We start from the raw sequence: 17,971 nt of genomic DNA, 5'->3' as shown, positions 1-17,971 counted from the left end.
GCGCCACGTCCGCCCCAGACGAGCCAGCATTGGCTATGGGTCGTTCGCTCTCCGACTTGGAGAAGCTTATGATGCTTCAGCAGGAGGCTAAAGTGGCTGCCGCGCCTGTCTTTGCCATGCAGGTGGCTGGGTCACCGGGTGCGGCCAGTTAGGTCCCCCACTCGGAGCCCTGATCTTTTATATAGAACGGTTCTTTAAAGATCCTAAGCGGGCGCATAAGAGTCTTCCTTCTTCCAGGGGTTGTTAGACGTTTCAGATTTCGAGGAGGAGGGGGAACTTCCGGAGGAGCAGGTTATCCCTGGGGAGGAGGGTCCGGAGCCCTTTTTGGGTCCGGGTGTGGAGGACCTCATTATGGCAGTACAACACTCTGGACTGCGTGGACTTGGATACCCAAGCAGAAGCGGTGGGACCGTTCAAGCGAAGGCGCAAGAGGATTGTTACTTTCTCTGCTTCCTCGAATCTCGTTGAGGAAGGCGCCAGGTAAGTTCTCCATCCCTCACAAGTTTGCGTCCCTTTACCCGATTCCGCCAGACCATGTCACCAAGTGGGAACAACCTTCCAAGGTTGATGCGGCAGTGGCGTGTTTGGCTAAACACACTGCGCTTCCAGTTTAGGGTTCGCATCCTTCAAGGATCCGCTGGATAAGAAATTGGAAGGTTGCCTTAAGTCCATTTTTATTGGCTCTGGGGTCATTATTCACCCTTTGCTAGCGTGACAAACTGGTCACTGGACTTCAGGGTGACTTGTTCAGAGATGCTTTACTGGATTTGCTCCGCTTCGCGGGGCAGCTGAATGTGTGTGAGGCCATCCAGGATGGCGCTTAGATGGCCTCCACGGTTTCGGCTACGTATGTCTTGGCTCGGAGGGCGCTCAGGTTCCCTGCCTGGAATGATAATGCTGAATCCAAGCGTTCTTTAGGATCTCTCATCTTTGGCAGGGGGTGGGTTCTGTTTTGCATTGAGTTGGACACCATCATTGCCCAAGCCTATTGGGGGAATAGCACTTTCCTGCCCGTAGTGGCCCCAAAACAGTGGGGAACACTTTTATGCTTTTCACTCCTCCTTTTGAGGGGGAGCATCTGGTAGAGGTCAGTCTGCCCGGGCCAGTTTTTCCCCAGCAGGGATTCAGCTCCTCAGGGCAGGTTTTTTGGTACCTACAGGCACTCTGAAGCCAAGGCTATTGAAAAGCCTAGCGCCTGACGGGGTCTCTGCCCACCCCGTCCAGTCAGGGGTAGGCGGCTGCCTCCTCCAGTTCAGGGATAGGTAGGTGGCGTCTATGGCCAATGCGGTCGATGACCCCTCGGGACCGCAACATTTTTACGCGTCTGCTCTTCCCCGGGTCACAGAAGAGGGCGGCTATCTATTCTCGATCGGAAAGGCATTATTGTTCCGAAGACGGAGAGGAAATGGGGATTCTACTACAACCTGTTCCTTGTTCAAAAGCCCAACGGCAACTATCACCTGATCTTCAATCTACGGTCTTTGAACGCTAGACTGTGGGTGGTGGACTGTTTTCACATGGAATCTCTCCAATTGGTGGTCCAGGGAATGTCAGCCAACAAATTTTTGGCGTACCTACACGTTCCTGTTTGGGCAAATCATCACTCTCTTCTCCGGTTCAGTCTTACCGGCACATTTTCAGTTCCAGGCACTGCCATTCAGTTTGACTACAGCCCCATGAGTCTTCACGAAGATCATGGTGCCGATGGCAAGCCTGCTGCACAAGGGCAGGATAACGGTCGTTACCTATTTGGATGATCTGCTAGGAAAAGCACGTTCGGCTTCTCAGTTGCAGGCCCATCTGGACTGCACGGTGCAGGTGTTTCAAAATCACGGTTGGATACTGACCTTCGAGAAGTCTCACCTGACGCCTGATGTTCCTGGGAGTGATCTTTGATACTTCCCTCTGAGTCTTCGTGCTTGAGCCCAAAACCCGAGCTCTCCAGATTTTGGTCATGACTGTGCTGCCTGTGGCTCGCCTGTCCATCTGGCTGTGCGTGTAGCTGTTGGGTACAATGGCCTCCACCTTTCGAGAACATCCAGTACGCCCGCTTCCACTAGCGGGACTTCCAGTGGGAAATTCTCCGCAATTAGTTGGGACGCACAGAGGACCTCTCATCTCAGCTTCTGGTTCTGTCGGACAGCACTCTGCAATCCCGTGGCTGGTTTCTTATCAGCTGCTTCGAGATCGCTCATTGGTCACTCCAAGCTGGGTCATTGTGACCACAGACGCAAGTCTCATCAGTTGGGGCATTGTGACGTCGAGTCTTCGCCTTTAGGGTCTTTGGTAGTCATCTGAAACTGTCCTACTGATCAATGTGCTGGAGCTCCATGCAATCTATCTGGCTCTGTTGGGAGCCCAGTCCATCCTGGCCAGGCAGCCAGTGCAGATCCAGTCGGACAATGCCACGGCAGTGGTGTATGTGAACCATCAGCGTGGCAGCAATAGCAGAGGCAGCCTGCATTCTAGATTGGGTGGAGGCCTTGTTCCGACACTCTCGGCAGTGTTCATAACAGGTGTTGGAATTTGGGAGGCGGACTTCCTAAGCAGGACCACCTTCCTGCCGGGGGATTGGTCTCTCCATCCGGAGGTCTTCCAGCAGTTGGTACAGAAGTGGGGTTTTCCGGAGGTGGACCTGATGGCGTCTTGGCATGACTGCAAGGTTCCCCCGATTTTGTGCGAGGTCCAGGGACCCACTGGCCTTCACAGTGGATGCCATGGCCGTTCTGTGGAGCTTACATCTGGCATTTCTTTTTCCCTAGATTCCCGTGTTACCTCGGGTGCTCCAGTGGATCAGGGAGCAACAGGTTCCGGTGAGCCTTGTGGCTCCAAACTGGTAAGTGGCAGGTCGTGGTACATTGCTCCTGTAGGGTCCGTTTCGGCACGAGGACCTTTCTCGATTGGCTTGAACAGCCTGGCTTTTGAAACTGAGCTCTTAAATGCTAAGGGGTTTTCCCCTTCAGTTATCCTTACAATGTTGCTGGCTCGGAAACCAGTGTCGTCGCGCAACTATCGCAGGGTCTGGAAGATCTACATCTTGTGGTGTGAACGGCGTGAGGTTCACACATCCCTGTTTTACCTTCCGCGGTTTAGTTTTCCTTCAGGTAGGTCGGGAAGCCGGCTTGAAAGTACAGATTCAGCTCTGTCTGTTTATTTACAGCGGCGTCTGGCCCTTAGAGGTTCGGACCTTTTTGCAAGGGTTGTTGCCGGTTGAACCTTCGTTTCAGCCACTGGTGGATCTGTGGGATCTTGCCTTGGTCCTCTCCACTCTTAAGCATGCTCCCTTTGAGTCCTTGGATTGGGCTGTTTTCCTCATGGCCTTTGGCTCAGTTCGGCAGGTCTCGGAGTTTGGATCTTGTCTTGCAAACCGCCGTTCCTCATATTTTACAACGATCGGGATGTCCTCCGAACAGTTCCCTCGTTGCAGCCGAAGGTTGATTTGGCTTTCCTCTTGATCCATAAAATTTTTTCACGTGTTTTTCCCCATCAGAGAACTGGCTCTGTTGGACGTCGTCCAGGCCCTGCGGATATACTTGGACCGAATTTCTGCCCTCTGTCGGACAGATTACCTACTGGTTCTCTACGACTTTCAGAAACGTGGCTGGCCGGCTACGAAGCAGACCATCGCACATTCGAACTGCTCAGTCATCTCTCGGGCCTATTCTAATGCGAGGCAAATGGCACCTGCCTGGGTGTCTGCTTATTCTACTCAAGCGGTGGCGACCTCCTGGGCGGCGCGTCACGGGGCCTTGACTGAACAGGTCTGCTGCGCAGCTACCTGATCCACTGTCCACACGTTCTTTACAAGTTTCATATTTTTGCCTCTGACGCCCACTTTGGGCATACAGTTCTCTCATGCAGCCTGAGCGTTCCGTCCGCTGGGGGCCGCTGTTGGACGTTCCATGGTCCAGTGTCCACCAGCATTGATGAAAGAGAAAAGGATTTCTTCAGGGTCCATAGGGTCCACAGGAACTACCTTGGGGTATGTAGTTGGAGTGATCCATTGCACCAAACAGCTTACAGCTTTCAAGCTCCCAGCATGCATAGGGCCTCCTCCCTATATACCCCAGCCACAGGCATTGTTTTTTTTGTTTGGTGCGTGGCAAGTATTCAAAAACACCGGTTATAACAGCGGGACTGCTTAGGCAGTCCCAGGCTTTTTCTTTTTGATTTAACTTTGTTTTGGAAACATGAGTTTAGTGGTCCTAGGCGCCGAATATGACTCACATACTGCGACTCCTTCTACCACAGACTATGCCGAAACGCCAGTATCGCTATACGCCCTGGGGATTTTGGCGGACCACAGCGTAGCTTAGCTAGCAGCTTCACTGAGGTGAGGACTGCGATCGGATTCACTGAGATGGTAAGGCAATTCCTTGTTGCGAGGAATTGTGCGCTGCAGTCCAGGTCTCTGGTGTAGGAGATGCATTGGAGGCTGCTGCGGGTGAAGGACTCGTCTGCAAGTGCTCACTAAGGCGGCCCGGGCCATATTATCTGTCACTGGGGACGGGTAGTAGACGCACTAGAGCGCACTAGTAAGCATCTGCTACTGTGAGGCCAGCGTACCCATACTGTCAAGATTGCAGTTTAGGGGAGTGGGCGCAACTTCCGGTGAGGATTCCCGTGTCTGGTTTGCTACTTCTGACCACCTTGTGTGTGTGTGTGTGTGTGTGTGTGTGTGTGTGTGTGTGTGTGTGTGAGAGACGCTCAGTCCGCTTTTGGTGCACTGCTGTGTCAGAGATTTGGTCTTGCCTCTTCCCTGGGTCAGGTATATAGCACTCTAAATCAACTGACCAGCCCCACAGGGGTATTGGTAGGATATAGAGTCCATTTGAATATATATATATCCATCAGGGAGGCACACGATGTCCGGCAGCCATGAAGGAAGTGGCGAACATTCTGCGGTGGGCAGAATGCCAGCAATATTCTTTCCAGGAGTCCTCAACTGCGAAGTGGACTTCCTACGTAGTCAGGACACACACGCCGGAGAATGGGCTCATCATCCGGACGTCTTTCAACTCCTGGTGAACAAGTGGTGACTACCGGACGTAGACCTCATGGCGTCATGTCACAACCACAAGGTCCCCAGGTGTGGGTCCAGAACAAGGGACCTCTCAGCCGCCTTTTTTGGACGCTCTGGCGGTGAGGTGGGTCTTCAGGTTGGCATACCTATTTCCGCCAATCTCCCTCCTCCCAAGGGTCGTCAGAAAGTTCAAGCAGGAAGACGGCAGGATGATACTAATAGCTTCTGCTTTGCCCAGGATACATTTTTTTCACCGATCTGACTTGTCTATCCATAGACAGTCCACTTCCACTGCCTCTACGACTGGATTTACTAGTGCAGGGTCCCTGCCTATATCCGGATCTGCCTCGGCTGGCTTTGATGGCATGGCTCTTGAGTTTTCCGTCTTAAGGGCCAAAGGTTTTTCTACTTCTGTGATCCAGACGATGCTTAGGGCAACGAGTTTTTGATTTGGCAGCACTGTCATGTCACTCCCCATATTTGATTTTTCATCAAAATAGAGCTCTTACGTACTAGAGCGGATTACCTTCCAAAGGTGGATTCCTGTTTCATATGAATTAGGAAATTGTGGTCCCAACCTTTCAGTCTTCAGACCTTTCTAAGGGTGAAGCTTCCCTGGATGTGGATCGAGCCCTGCGTATCTACGTAGATCATACCAACTCCATCAGGAAATCAGATGGGTTTCACAAATGAGGCTGGCCTGCTAACAAACAGACTTTAGCTCGCTGGCTGCATATGACTATTTCTCAGGTCTGTACACAGGCTGATTTCCCTGTCCCGAACAAGGTGACAGCACATTCTACTCGTTCTGTGGGACCATCGTGAGCGTTTAGACATGGCGCCTCAGCTAAACAGCTATGCAAGGAAGCCATTTGGTCCATACCTTTATCAAATTCTATGCATTTGATTTTTTTGCCTTCCATGATGCTTCCTTTGAGCGGCGGACCTCCTCTCTGCTCAGGAGCGTCCCCATCCTTCAGGGAACTGCTTTAGGATGTCCCCAAGGTAGTTCCTGTGGACCCTGAAGAAGAAAATAAGAGTTATACCATAACATACCTTAGTTAACTTTTTATTCAAGGTCCATAGGGTTCCATAGAGCACCCACCCTCAGTTGGGATCTGTTCCTTTCTTTTTGTATCACAGATTCCTGCTTTCTTTTTTGAGAGCTTCTTGTGTACATTGTACTTCCTTGTCCACTTTCCGTCTCTTGCCGGTAGGCTTGGTTACAAACTGTCTGTGGCTGGGGACGGGGTATTTAGGGAGGAGGTCCTATGCATACTGGGAACTTGAAAGCTGTAAGCTGTTTGGTGCAATGGATCACTCCAACTACATACCCCAAGGTAGTTCCTGTGGACCTCAAAGAAAGAATTAACTAAGGTATGTTATACCATAACTTTTATTTTTTGGGTACTTACTGTTGAATCCTTTTCTCTGATTCATGCTGTGGTACCCTGCGTTCCCTTCCTCATGCTCAGTCGTGTTGCGGTGTGTGTTTTGAGCAGTTGGTCCCTGCGGTTCTGTTTTTCTTTTGATTATAACAGCTTCACTGGGTTACTGCTTCTCCTTACCAGGCACTTTTGAAGTTGTACTGCCGTGATGGGGTTGCGGCAGGGAGGATCTTAGGGTTATAGCTACAGGTTTAGTTAAGTGCCAGCTCCTTGCAGTCCCATCTAGAACCCCATGGTCTAGTGTCCCCCAGCATGAATCAGAGAAAAGGATTCAATGGTAAGTACCACCTAAAATTTATTTTTTAAAGTGCAGAAATCAATTACCCAAAGTGTTAATGTACAATGCTTTTCTGTTGCTGAATTAGCCGGTTTCCTTAGAGCGTTAACAGTATTTTTATTTGCAACAAACAAGGCAAGTCGGTGTATGTACCAGTCTCACTGTGACCTTTTTGATTTAAAAGAATAAGTTAATGAGGGAGTTGCTTTATTGTCTGTTTTGCTTGCTTCAAACACCCAAAAGTAGAAGTTCTATTCCAGCTACAGGCCGATGTCGCTCCCTAATACAGATATCAAATTATTTATCAAACACATTGTGAACAGGCTTAAGACTCTCCATCCTGCGTTAATACACTGTGTCCAGGTTGGTTTTGTCCCGTGCCATGAGGCACAAGACAACACCACCAAAGTAATTAATTTGATGCGTATTGCTCTGGCAGAGCAATCCCCAGCCCTCTTGATATCAACTGACACAGAGAAGGCTTTTGATAGATTTGACCTCCTTACATAGAATTATGCCACTATATGCTATGCCTACAGCCTGCATAAGGATCAGCGGTTCACTGTCGGCACCCAGTGCTTATTTCCAGTGGCATTCAGCAGGGCTGACCCATGTGCCCCACTCATCTGTATTATGCATGGAGACTTTAGACCCGGGCAATCCGTATGAACCCTGAGATATCTGGGCTAACTGCGGGTGGCTGTGAATACAAGCTGGCTTTATTTGCGGTTGACCTCATGACTAAACCGTTTGTGTCTATACCCAATCCAGTACATGAATTCTGTGAATTTGGTTCCCTCTCAAATTTTAAAATAAATTACTCCAAATATATAGCAGTTAACTTTACGGTTCCCCTTGGTAGTAGAAGGTCTGTGGTATTTTTGTTTCTCTTGGTACTTTTCAAGCATTAAATATTGGGGACATTGCTAAACTGGAATCTGTCCCATTTATACACAGACAGCTTCCTTCCCCCTCCATTAAAAAAGGACTTTGTGAGCTCCAGGGCATGTTCTCGTGGTTGGGTATAGCAAATCTAATTGAAATGAACATATTACCTAGAATACTGTACTTGTTCCAGATACACAAGCCTAGGATCTGGCTTCTCACTATCCATGGTCTGGTAAGGGACTTTGTTTGGGTTTGCGCGATGACCACGTTTCTGTCGTGATGTGCTCTTCCAACGCAAACATTTTAGGTGGTTTTCAGCTGCCCTACTTCACTTACCACAAAGTGGTGTCTTAGTAAGGTATTGGAGTAGTCCAGGCCAGAGTCAGACAGTGGATAGCTATCAAAAATAAAGGGCTCCCTGTATGCCTCAGTCTGGCGGAATTGCTACCTACCCTCCCTTCTTATGGCTCATCCCACTGTGGCCCCGACTATGGCTCTCTGTAGATCTTTACGGAATATAACCTGTATCTCTTCATCAATCCCTCTTATGACTCCTCTCTATTACAATCCTGACTTTCCTCCCGGACTGTTCCCTTCGCCTCCAGGTGCAAGCTGGGGTTGAATGAGTCGACCAGCTGGTAACCTTCTGGCATGTCCTCTTTTTAGCCATCTTCAAGTGACTTGTGATATGCCTGCCTCCGAGATCTGGAGGTACCTCACCATTAAACACTGAAGCTGCATACACACACAACGATGTTAGTAACCAACGATTTTGGTGAACGATATTCGTTCAGATTTTCCCTTGAAAAAGTGAACGAAAATAGTTTATAAAAATCGTTGGTTACTAAATTAATCAACGAATTTCATGAACGCCGATCGATTTTTTAATCATGCATACATTGAATGTACATCGTTCATAGTTCATTCTGTACAACATGAACGATTTTCTGAACGAAAATAGTTTGTAGTTCATCGTCCATTCTGACTGTCCAAACGTGAATGCGCATGAACGATTATAGTTCATCGTTCACCTTAAAAAGATGAACGATTTTATAAACTATTTAACAATAACTACGTCGTTATAGTTAAATCGTTCAAAAATCTGTGTACGCACCTTGACTAACAAGTAAATTGATTATGGCAGGCCTTCTACCCTTTTTTTGAATCTTTGCCAATTCCCCAGCACTTTATCTCCACAGGCTACAAACTACTTATAGAAGAGGCTTTCTCCACCTTACCTCGCTTCACATCCGACTGGGAGAGAGATCTTGGTATTCGACTAGATCCAAAATAATGGCACAAGATCTTTCAGACCACTGTCATACGCTATTAGCGTTCGGTGATCTCTCTATCTAAAGAGATTGTGGGGCAGGAGGTTAGCTCGGAACCTACCTTCTGGCTCCAGAACAAGATTACTGGCCCTGTCACCCTACAAGAAGTAACTTTAAAAACATTAAATAGTGCAGCCACTCTATGGCTCCTCCCACCATAGCAGAATGGTTCTCTAGACTAAAATTTTATAGGACCATGGATGACCTTATGTTGTCTGGAGCTACTAAATTTAGAGAGTTCAGCGCCATTTGGGAAACTTTGCTCCTGTTTAAAAAGTCTTCCTTCTACTTTGACCTACTCCATGGTGGTTGATGATCCACCTATCAGTCACAATACTTGACCTGATTCCTTCTCGGGTGGTCCCCCTCTCTCCTCCTTCCCCTCTTCTCCTCACCTTGTGCCAAGTCTCTTTATTATTCTCCTATTTACTACAGTAATTACTGTTTGCCCTAAGAGTTGGGACCTTTACTATATATGTTGCAGTAATTGTTATATTTCCTTCTGTATATTGTAATGATCTAGACACTACCTTGTATTTGTGGGTTTTATCCACCCTATGTTTATGACTTTGGTGACTTCATTTTTTATTTTTATTTTTTTGCAATAAAAGTTTTTATGAAGAGGATGGAATATGGTGTGTGGCTGTTATAAAAACTCAATTTTCTAAATTAGCTTTGTTCCTTTATGGGTGGTCTAAGTTTCTAGCATCTAAAACACTAGTTTTTGCTTTGCAATATTTATTTGTTAAGAAAAACTTTATAATTTTTGACTTTTGCTTCCAGCTGGTTGCTGAGACCTCCGCAGCCCAGGCAGCACAGTTAGAAGAGCGAGCATCTCAGAAAGAAGTGCAAGAGTTAAGAGATTCTCGAACACAGGCTGAAGCAAAGATAACCACACTAGAAAGCCAATTGGAAACCATGCAAAAGGTAAATTGATAACTTGTGAAACCCCCCCTACAATTGGACTGATCTCTAGCAGTCAGTGGAACACGTTTTCTCCTTGTCTGTAAATTAGGTTCTTGGTGAATATTTTAGGAAAGGTTCCACAACAGAGGAATGTTTAGGACCTCCAAGATGAAAGTTTTTAATCCTTGTGCTTTCCTTTTTATAAAGTGGTTCTTTCATACAGTTTGTTTTAATCCTCCGCTAGTGTTAATGAGTTGTTGGTATCGAAGAATGGAATTCCAGTAGTTGTCTGAATCTCATGTTGTTTTGGAGCCCTTTATACGTATATTATTGGTAATCTTTTCTAGAAGTGATCCTCTAGTTTTGTTGATATCAAAGAGGACCGCTATCTCATGCAAACATGGTGTTAAGGTTAGACCACCTATGCAGCTGTTTGAGCAATGAAGTTGACTTAGCAGAACAACTGTAAGGATTGTAAAAAGGCATGTCTAGGGCAGAGCCGATTCATCTTGCTGATCTTTGAGACCTCATGCTTCTGAAGGTTAGATAACCAATCAAAAAAACAAAACACAAACTTACGGCGCTAAATATGACCAAAAGCTTCAAATAAATATATATTAAAATACCCTTAGATATTAATGTGGACTGCAGCTACCTACTGAGAGTTGCTAAGCCCCACCAACAGATAGACTGATCAAGAAAAAGAAAAAATATTGGAGCGCTGACCACAAATAATAATCTGTTTTTTGAATAGTGTTGGTACACATAATAAAAAACCCCACATGCATTGACATATGCCTGTAAAAAAAACAACACATAAATTAAAATACAACTTCTATTCAGTATTACCAATTTTTAATTTTCAAATGTATTTTGTGTTGTGGTTTTTACAGGCATATGTCAATGCATGTGGGTTTTTTTTATTATGTGTGTACCCACACCATTCAATAAACCGCAAATAATATTTGTGGTCAGTGCTCCTATATTTTTCTGAAGGTGAATCTGGTAGGTAAAACTCTCCTACATTTCTCCTGGGTTCTCCTCCCATCATGGCCCTAACTGTGTGGAGTTTGTATATTCTTCCCGTACTTGCGTGGGTTTCCCCTGGGTACTCCTGCCAAACTCCAAAAATTTGGCAAGGAACATAGAATATTTAGCCATTCATATCAGCACTGTGGAATGTTTGCCAAGTTGAGCATGTTCGTGCACCACAACAGAAGGCCTGTCCTAGTGTCAGTGAATGTCCTTTTTTTTTTTTTTTTTTACCTCTTTCCTCAATGCTGGGAAACATTAAACCATAGGGGTTGTAGCTGGGAATGCAGGAGCTGGCACTTAACCAGCTAAACTTGTAGCGTTATAACTAGGCTCCTCCCCTCTGCAACCCATGATGTCAGTGTAGTTTAATTGTTCGTGGAGTTGGGCACAATTTGGAAGGGCTGCAGTGGCTAGGGATTATTTTTGTGTTTATTTGTAATATTTTATTGTCTTATTCAGGTACTGTGCGTTGCTTCCAGTGTAAGTGCATCGGCTGCGTGACCGCGTTTGAAGCTGCGGCGGGGGAGGGGTGCGCTGACCGGCAGCACCCCCTTCCATAGCACTCCGGTCTCATTAGAGACGGTCTGGGCCCGGGGTAAGTGCACACCCATACCTCCCAACTTTTTTGGGACTGTCCCCCGGGCCACAGTGTCCTGCGGTGGGGGGGGAATTTGGGGGAAGCATACACCGGTGCTCTACATAGCAGAGCAGGGTGTATGCAGAGCGAGAATAGATGCCTGTGCACAACATCTATTCACAGTACAGGGGGGAAGCCCAGGGGCAGCCCCAGCCCAGCATCCCGGAGATGCTGGGTACGCCCCTTACTGATGTAAAACGGGTCGTGCCGCTAGGCCATGCCCCCTTTCGTGTAGGTCAAGCCCCTTTTCGGGAACGCGCTCGCCTTCGGCGCGCGGATGTCCCGAGTGGACCTCCTCAAATGTTGGGAGGTATGCCGCACCCTGGTAGAGGGTGCAGGGCGTCAGCGCTGGCCCAGATGGCGGCGCTGTCTTGCTGGGTTTTCTAAGGAGCGTCTCCTATGGAGAACACACCGAACGCAGGCTGCCCATCTACAGGGCATACCAAGTGTTTTCCCCAGAAGGGGCAGTAACACTTGGCAAACAGCGGCTATTCACGCCAGGCAAAGGGCGGGGGGGGGGTGGAGGCGGAGCCTATGAGTGCTGGTCTCCCCCCTGCTACACAGCAGCCGATAGTACAGATTGTTTGGCCGCGTAGGACGTTGCATCCCTGAAGCAGCCACCTCTGCGAGAGAAGAGTGCAGGCACAAGGGGTCCACCAGCTCTTCTGCTGCAGTTAGCCTCTCCAAGGAAGGCTAAGTATTTGTATTTTCGAATTGCCTGTTTTGTGTGGGATTTGTGCAGTTCCCAGTGACCTCTGCTTTTACTGATTACCGGCGTCGAGGTCATTTATTTTTTTATGCGTGAGACCGCATGCAACTATGACAGACAAAACAATGTCTGTCAGGGCTAAGTCCACCACTATGGGTTGTATTTTACTTGTGCCCAGTTTCAGGTCAAGTTACTGTGTGAACAGTTGGACTTTTGGGCACTGTGCGCTGACTGTAGATTGGGGCCTAGTAGAGCGCAGGCATCAGGTGGCGCTCGCTGACTTTGTGCAGTTTATGGCGCTTCAGCAGGAAGAAAAGGCTTGTGCAGCTTCCACGGCTGTTTCTGCCGTTCAAGGTACTGGGTTGCCAATAGCAGACTGGGTGGTTCCCCAATCAGGACCTGACCCATCCTGGCTTCGTACCATGGAGTGCACAGCGGCAGATTTGAGAGAGTTTCCTCTTATATGGAACGGTTCTTTGAGGATCCTAAGCTGCGCACGGCATATAAGCGTTTTCTTCCAGGGGACCGTTAGAAGTTTCGGATTGCACCGAAGAGCAGGGTGAACTCACGTAGGAGGAGTTTATCCCCGAGGGGGTGGATCTGGAACCCTCTTTGGGTCAAGGTGTGGAAGACCTCATTACAGCGGTGCGGAAGTCCCTGGATTGCCCGAACTTGGATACCCAAGCGCATACGGTCTGTGCTTTCAAGCGTAGGCGCAAAAGGATGGTTACGCTCCCTGCTTCCTCTGAGTTTTCACATCTCGTGGAAGGCCCCGGATCTCTGGGCCTGATTCAGACCCGGTCGCAAGCGCTGTGCGCTCGCAATCGGGGTCGATGGTAGGCCAGTGCGCATGCGCACGACTGAGCCGGGTAGCGACGGGCACTCCGTCGGTCCGGGTCTCGTACCAAAGGGTGCGTGCTGTCGATGTTTAGTGACAGCACGCCGCCTTTGGTGGGCGGGCTGGGGGCGTGGCTGCCCAGACGGAGGACTTCCCTGGAGAGGAAGTCATGGCCCTCATCCGGTCCTCCCCCCCCCCCCTTCCTCCCCCCCTTCCACCTCCACTCTTGACCCTATCCCTTCCCGTCTCCTCTCCCACCTGTCTCCTTCTGCCTGTTCCCATCTGGCTCACCTCCTTAATCTCTCCCTATCATCTGGCACTGTCCCTTCTGCATTCAAACATGCTCTTGTCTCCCCCATTCTTAAAAAACCTACCCTTGATCCTAACATACTTTCCAACTATCGACCCATCTCTCTTCTCCCTTTTGCTTCCAAACTCCTTGAGCGTATTGTCTACAACCGCCTTACCACCTTTCTTTCTTCCCACTCCCTCCTTGACTCATTTCAATCTGGCTTCCGATCTCTCCACTCCACTGAAACTGCCCTCACGAAAGTCAGCAACGACCTCCTTGCTGCCAAATCCAAGGGCCACTACTCTCTGCTCATTCTCCTTGACCTCTCTGCTGCATTTGACACTGTAGACCACCCTCTCCTCCTGCAAATCCTTTACTCTCTCGGTCTACGTGACACTGCCCTCTCCTGGCTTTCCTCCTACCTCTCTGATCGTTCCTTCACTGTGTCCTCTCATGACTCCTCTTCCCCTCCACTTCCACTAAAGGTAGGAGTTCCCCAAGGTTCTGTTCTTGGACCTCTCCTTTTCTCCCTATATACATCCTCTTTGGGTGAACTCATTAACTCCTTTGACCTCCAATATCATCTCTATGCAGATGATACTCAAATTTACCTTTCCACCCCTGAGCTCACCCCTGAGCTCCTTAACCGTATCTCCAAATGTCTCTCTGCTGTCTCTTTGTGGATGTCCCAGCGCTTTCTTAAACTTAACATGTCTAAGACTGAGCTGATCATCTTCCCACCCTCTTCCACTACATCACTTTCCACAATTTCATTATCTATTGATGGCACAACTATCTCCTCTAGCCCCAAAGTGCGCTGTCTTGGAGTTATCCTAGACTCCTCCCTCTCGTTTAAACCGCACATTCAACACCTCTCGCAGTCCTGCCGTTTTCACCTAAAAAATATCTCCAGGATTAGACCCTTCCTCACCCAGGATGCCACTAAAACCCTCATCCACTCACTGGTCATATCCAGATTGGACTACTGTAACCTTCTCCTAGCTGGCCTCCCAGTCTCTCACCTCTCTCCACTACAATCGGTTCTTAATGCTGCTGCTCGGCTCATCTTCCTCTCCAGACGTTCTACATCTGCTTCCCCTCTCCTTCAAGCCCTACACTGGCTCCCCTTCCCCTTCAGATGCCAATTCAAGGTTCTTACATTCGCCTACAAAGCCCTCACCAAATCCTCTCCCGCATACATTTCAGACCTTCTCTCCCTTCACACTCCCGCCCGCCCACTTCGCTCAACTAATGCATGCCGCCTCTCTTGCCAACTGATTACTTCCTCCCACTCCCGCATCCGAGATTTTGCCCGTGCTGCTCCCTACCTTTGGAATGCTCTCCCTCTCCCCATCAGACTCTCCACCTCTCTACAAATCTTCAAACGGGCTCTCAAGACCCACTACTTCATCAAGGCCTTCCAGCACTCATCCTAACCCACCTCATGCTCTTTCCTTCCCATCTTCCCCTTCTGTATCATGCCTGTCTGTCTGCCCCTCCCCTTAGAATGTAAGCTCTCATGAGCAGGGACCTCTTCCTTCATGTGCTTCTCTTTACATTTTCTTCTACTCTCTACTCCCCATTAGGGCACCTAACACGGGACCGCCAATTCCCGGCAGCTTATTGTGAGTGCTTTAATCACTATTTCAGCAATGTATATAAGTTGTGTCCTTGTCCTGTACTGTATGTTACTTGTTTCTTGTTCACCTATTAGTTCTATGTTTTATGTACTATGTAAGGCGCTGCGGAACACTTGTGGCGCCATATAAATAAAGGATAATAATAATAATAATAATAATGTGATGTCTGTGGGAGAGCTTTCGGCTCTGTTAGAGCCGAAAGCTCTCTGGGGCTTGCGGCAATGAGACCCTACCACAAGGGTCTTGTCGCAAGCCCGATGGTCGCGATGGTCTTGACCATCGCCACTATCATCATGGCCGCTCGCTATAGCTGTGGGTGGTCACCCACAGCTATGCGAGCGGCCAGGGGGCCGTTCTGAAAAACAAAATGCCCAGCCCTGATTCAGAGCGAGCGCTCTGTAAAGAGCGTCCGGCTCTGAATGAATCAGGGCCTCTGTACGCAAGTTTTCATCCCTTTAGATGCTTCCGCCAGACCATGTCACCAAGTGGGAGCAACCTCCCAAGGTTGATGCGGCGGTGCTGCGTTTGGCTACGCACATTGCGTTTCCAGTTCAGGGTTCGGCGTCCTTCAAGGATCCGCTGGATAAGAAATTTTCAATGGTTGCCTTAAGTTAATTTTTATTGGCTCCGGGGTTGTTATTCGCTCTTTGCTGGCCTCAGTGTGGGTCCCTTGGGCCATGGAGACATGAGCCAACAAACCGGTAACTGGACTTCATGGTGACTTGTCCAGAGATGCTTTACTGGATTTGGCAGAACAGCTTCGCGGGGCGGCAGAATGAGTGTGAGGCCACCTAGGAGGGCGCTCAGGTGGCCTCAATGATTTTGGCTACGGTCGTATCGGCTCGGAGGGCGCTCTGCCTCTGGGAGGCTGACGCTGAATCAAAGCGTTTTTTGGAAGCTCTTCCCTTTGGCGGAGGGGTCTTCTGTTTGGCTCTGAGTTGGACACCATTATTGCCCAGATCACCGGGGGAAAAGCACTTTCCTGCCAGTAGTGGCTCAAAAACAGTGGGGACCACGGTTTCATGCTTTTTTCGCTCTTCCTTTCGAGGGGGAGCATCTACTAGAGATCAGTCTGCCCAGGGACGTTATTTCCCCAGTAGGGGTTCTGCTTCTCAGGGCAAGTTTTCTGATGCCTACAGGTGCTCGGGAGCCAAGGCTCCTGAGAAGCCTAATTGGTCTCTGCCCACCCAGTCGACCTCAGGGGTTTGCCGTCGTGACTCTTTTTTTGCATCTGCTCTTCCCCGGGTCACTGAGAAGAGGGTGGCCTTGGACCAGGCTATAGGTTCTCTACTTTCAGAAGGCGTCATTGTTCCAAAGTCGGAAAGGAAATGAGGATTCTATCCCAACCTGTTCCTTGTTCGGAAGCCCAACGGCACCTATCGCCCAATCTTGAATCTATGAGCTTTGAACACCAGACTGGGGGTAGACTGTTTTCGCATGGAACCGCTCCGTTCGGTGATCCGGGGAATGTTGGGCAACAAATTTTTGGCCTCACTCGAAACGTACCTCCCACATTCCTATTTGGGCAGCTCATCACACTCTCCTCAAGTTCACTGTCGACCCGGCACACTGTCAGTTCCAGGACCTGCCATTTGATTTGGCTACCGCCCCGTGCGTCTTCATAAAGATCATGATGGCGATATCCTGTCCTCATGCAGCAGGCTTGCTATCAGTTGTTCTCGATTTGGACAATCTGCTAGTAAAAGCAGAGTCTGCTTCCCAGTTACAGATCCATCTAGACCGCACGGTGCAGGTGCTTCAGGATCACGGCTGGATCCTGAACTTCGAAAAGTCTCACCTGACCCCATGTCAGTGCCTGATGTCCTGGGAGTGATCTTTGATAAGTCTCTCCGAGTCTTCCTGCCAGAGTCCAAAGCCTGGGCCCTCCAGAATTTGTTCACAAATGTGCTGTCTGTGCCTCGTCCGTCCATCTGGCTGTGCATGAAACTGTTGGGTACGATGGTCTCTACTTTCGAAACCATCCAGTACGCCTGCTTCCACTCGCGGGACTTCCAGTGGGAAATTCTCCGCAATTGGTCAAAAAACTAATGTACAGTTAGTGGGCTTTTGTTTTTGCAATTTTGTGCTCTAGGTTAAAATACTGTGCCTTCCCCCTCACTCCAAGAACTTGTTGCAGAGTGGCCTTATCCTTGAAACGCTAAATCTACATGATGGTCACCCATGGTCATGGGTGCATTATGCTTGCTACTTGTTTAGGCAAAGTGGTCTTTTATTTAAGAGGTTTTTGTTTTATAGTATTACTACACTTGTATCGGTATAATGTTGCACTGTAAGCACATATTCAACCTATACTGTAATATTTCTTTAAGGCTGTAGACGAAAAAGAAAATGAAGTTAAAGCTCAACAGGAACAAATTTCACAAAATCAGTCTGAATTATCCAAAGTTCAAAAAGACCTTCAGGACAGGATTGCACAAGAGGAACAGATGCGCCAGCAAATAAATGAAAAGGAGGAAAAAACAAAGAAAACTCTATTTGCAGCTAAGCAGAGACTTGCTCAGCTTACTGGTAAGGTTCAGATCCTTTTGTCTATGCATCACTGATTGTGTTCTGTTATACCCCTTTTTCACTGCCTAAAATACCCAGATTATTGCCGGGTCTACCTGGGTCAGGCTGCAGTGGAAACTGCTTCCAAAAAAATAACCTGGGTCAATTGTCCCGGGAATCCTACCCAGGTCTCGACCAGTGTTGAACATGGGTAGGACCTGGCTTACATGGCAGTGGAAACTAGCCCTACCTGTTAGGCAGCCCGGGTAACCTTTCTAGACTGCGATTGGAGCTTCTGAGGCCTTTTTGTGACCTCATCTTTGTGTGCCTCAAAAAAGTCAATTTTTAATTACATCTCTTGGGTTTTATAGGGCTGAGCCGGGTTCAGTGGAAACGGGGCTGACCCGGGAGTTACCCGGGTCGAAGTGCAGTGGAAACA

General features: G+C 48.6%; 1 protein-coding gene across 1 annotated transcript in view; it reads left to right on the top strand.

Moving 5' to 3' along the window:
- The window catches only part of TPR (translocated promoter region, nuclear basket protein), a 294,162-nt gene that overhangs the window by 211,682 nt on the left and 64,509 nt on the right, over window positions 1–17,971 (top strand). Inside the window, exons 32-33 of the mRNA XM_088453921.1 lie at window positions 9,751–9,894; window positions 17,355–17,553. Of these exons, the coding sequence (XP_088310047.1) occupies window positions 9,751–9,894; window positions 17,355–17,553 (343 nt within the window). The remainder of the gene's footprint in view (window positions 1–9,750; window positions 9,895–17,354; window positions 17,554–17,971) is intronic.

Source organism: Taudactylus pleione, unplaced genomic scaffold (assembly GCF_031769625.1).
Source record: "Taudactylus pleione unplaced genomic scaffold, aTauple2 ptg000602l, whole genome shotgun sequence".
Classification (NCBI taxonomy): Eukaryota; Metazoa; Chordata; class Amphibia; order Anura; family Myobatrachidae; genus Taudactylus; species Taudactylus pleione.
Note: the sequence above shows the minus strand (reverse complement) of the source record. Positions and strands in the feature narration are given on the sequence as shown.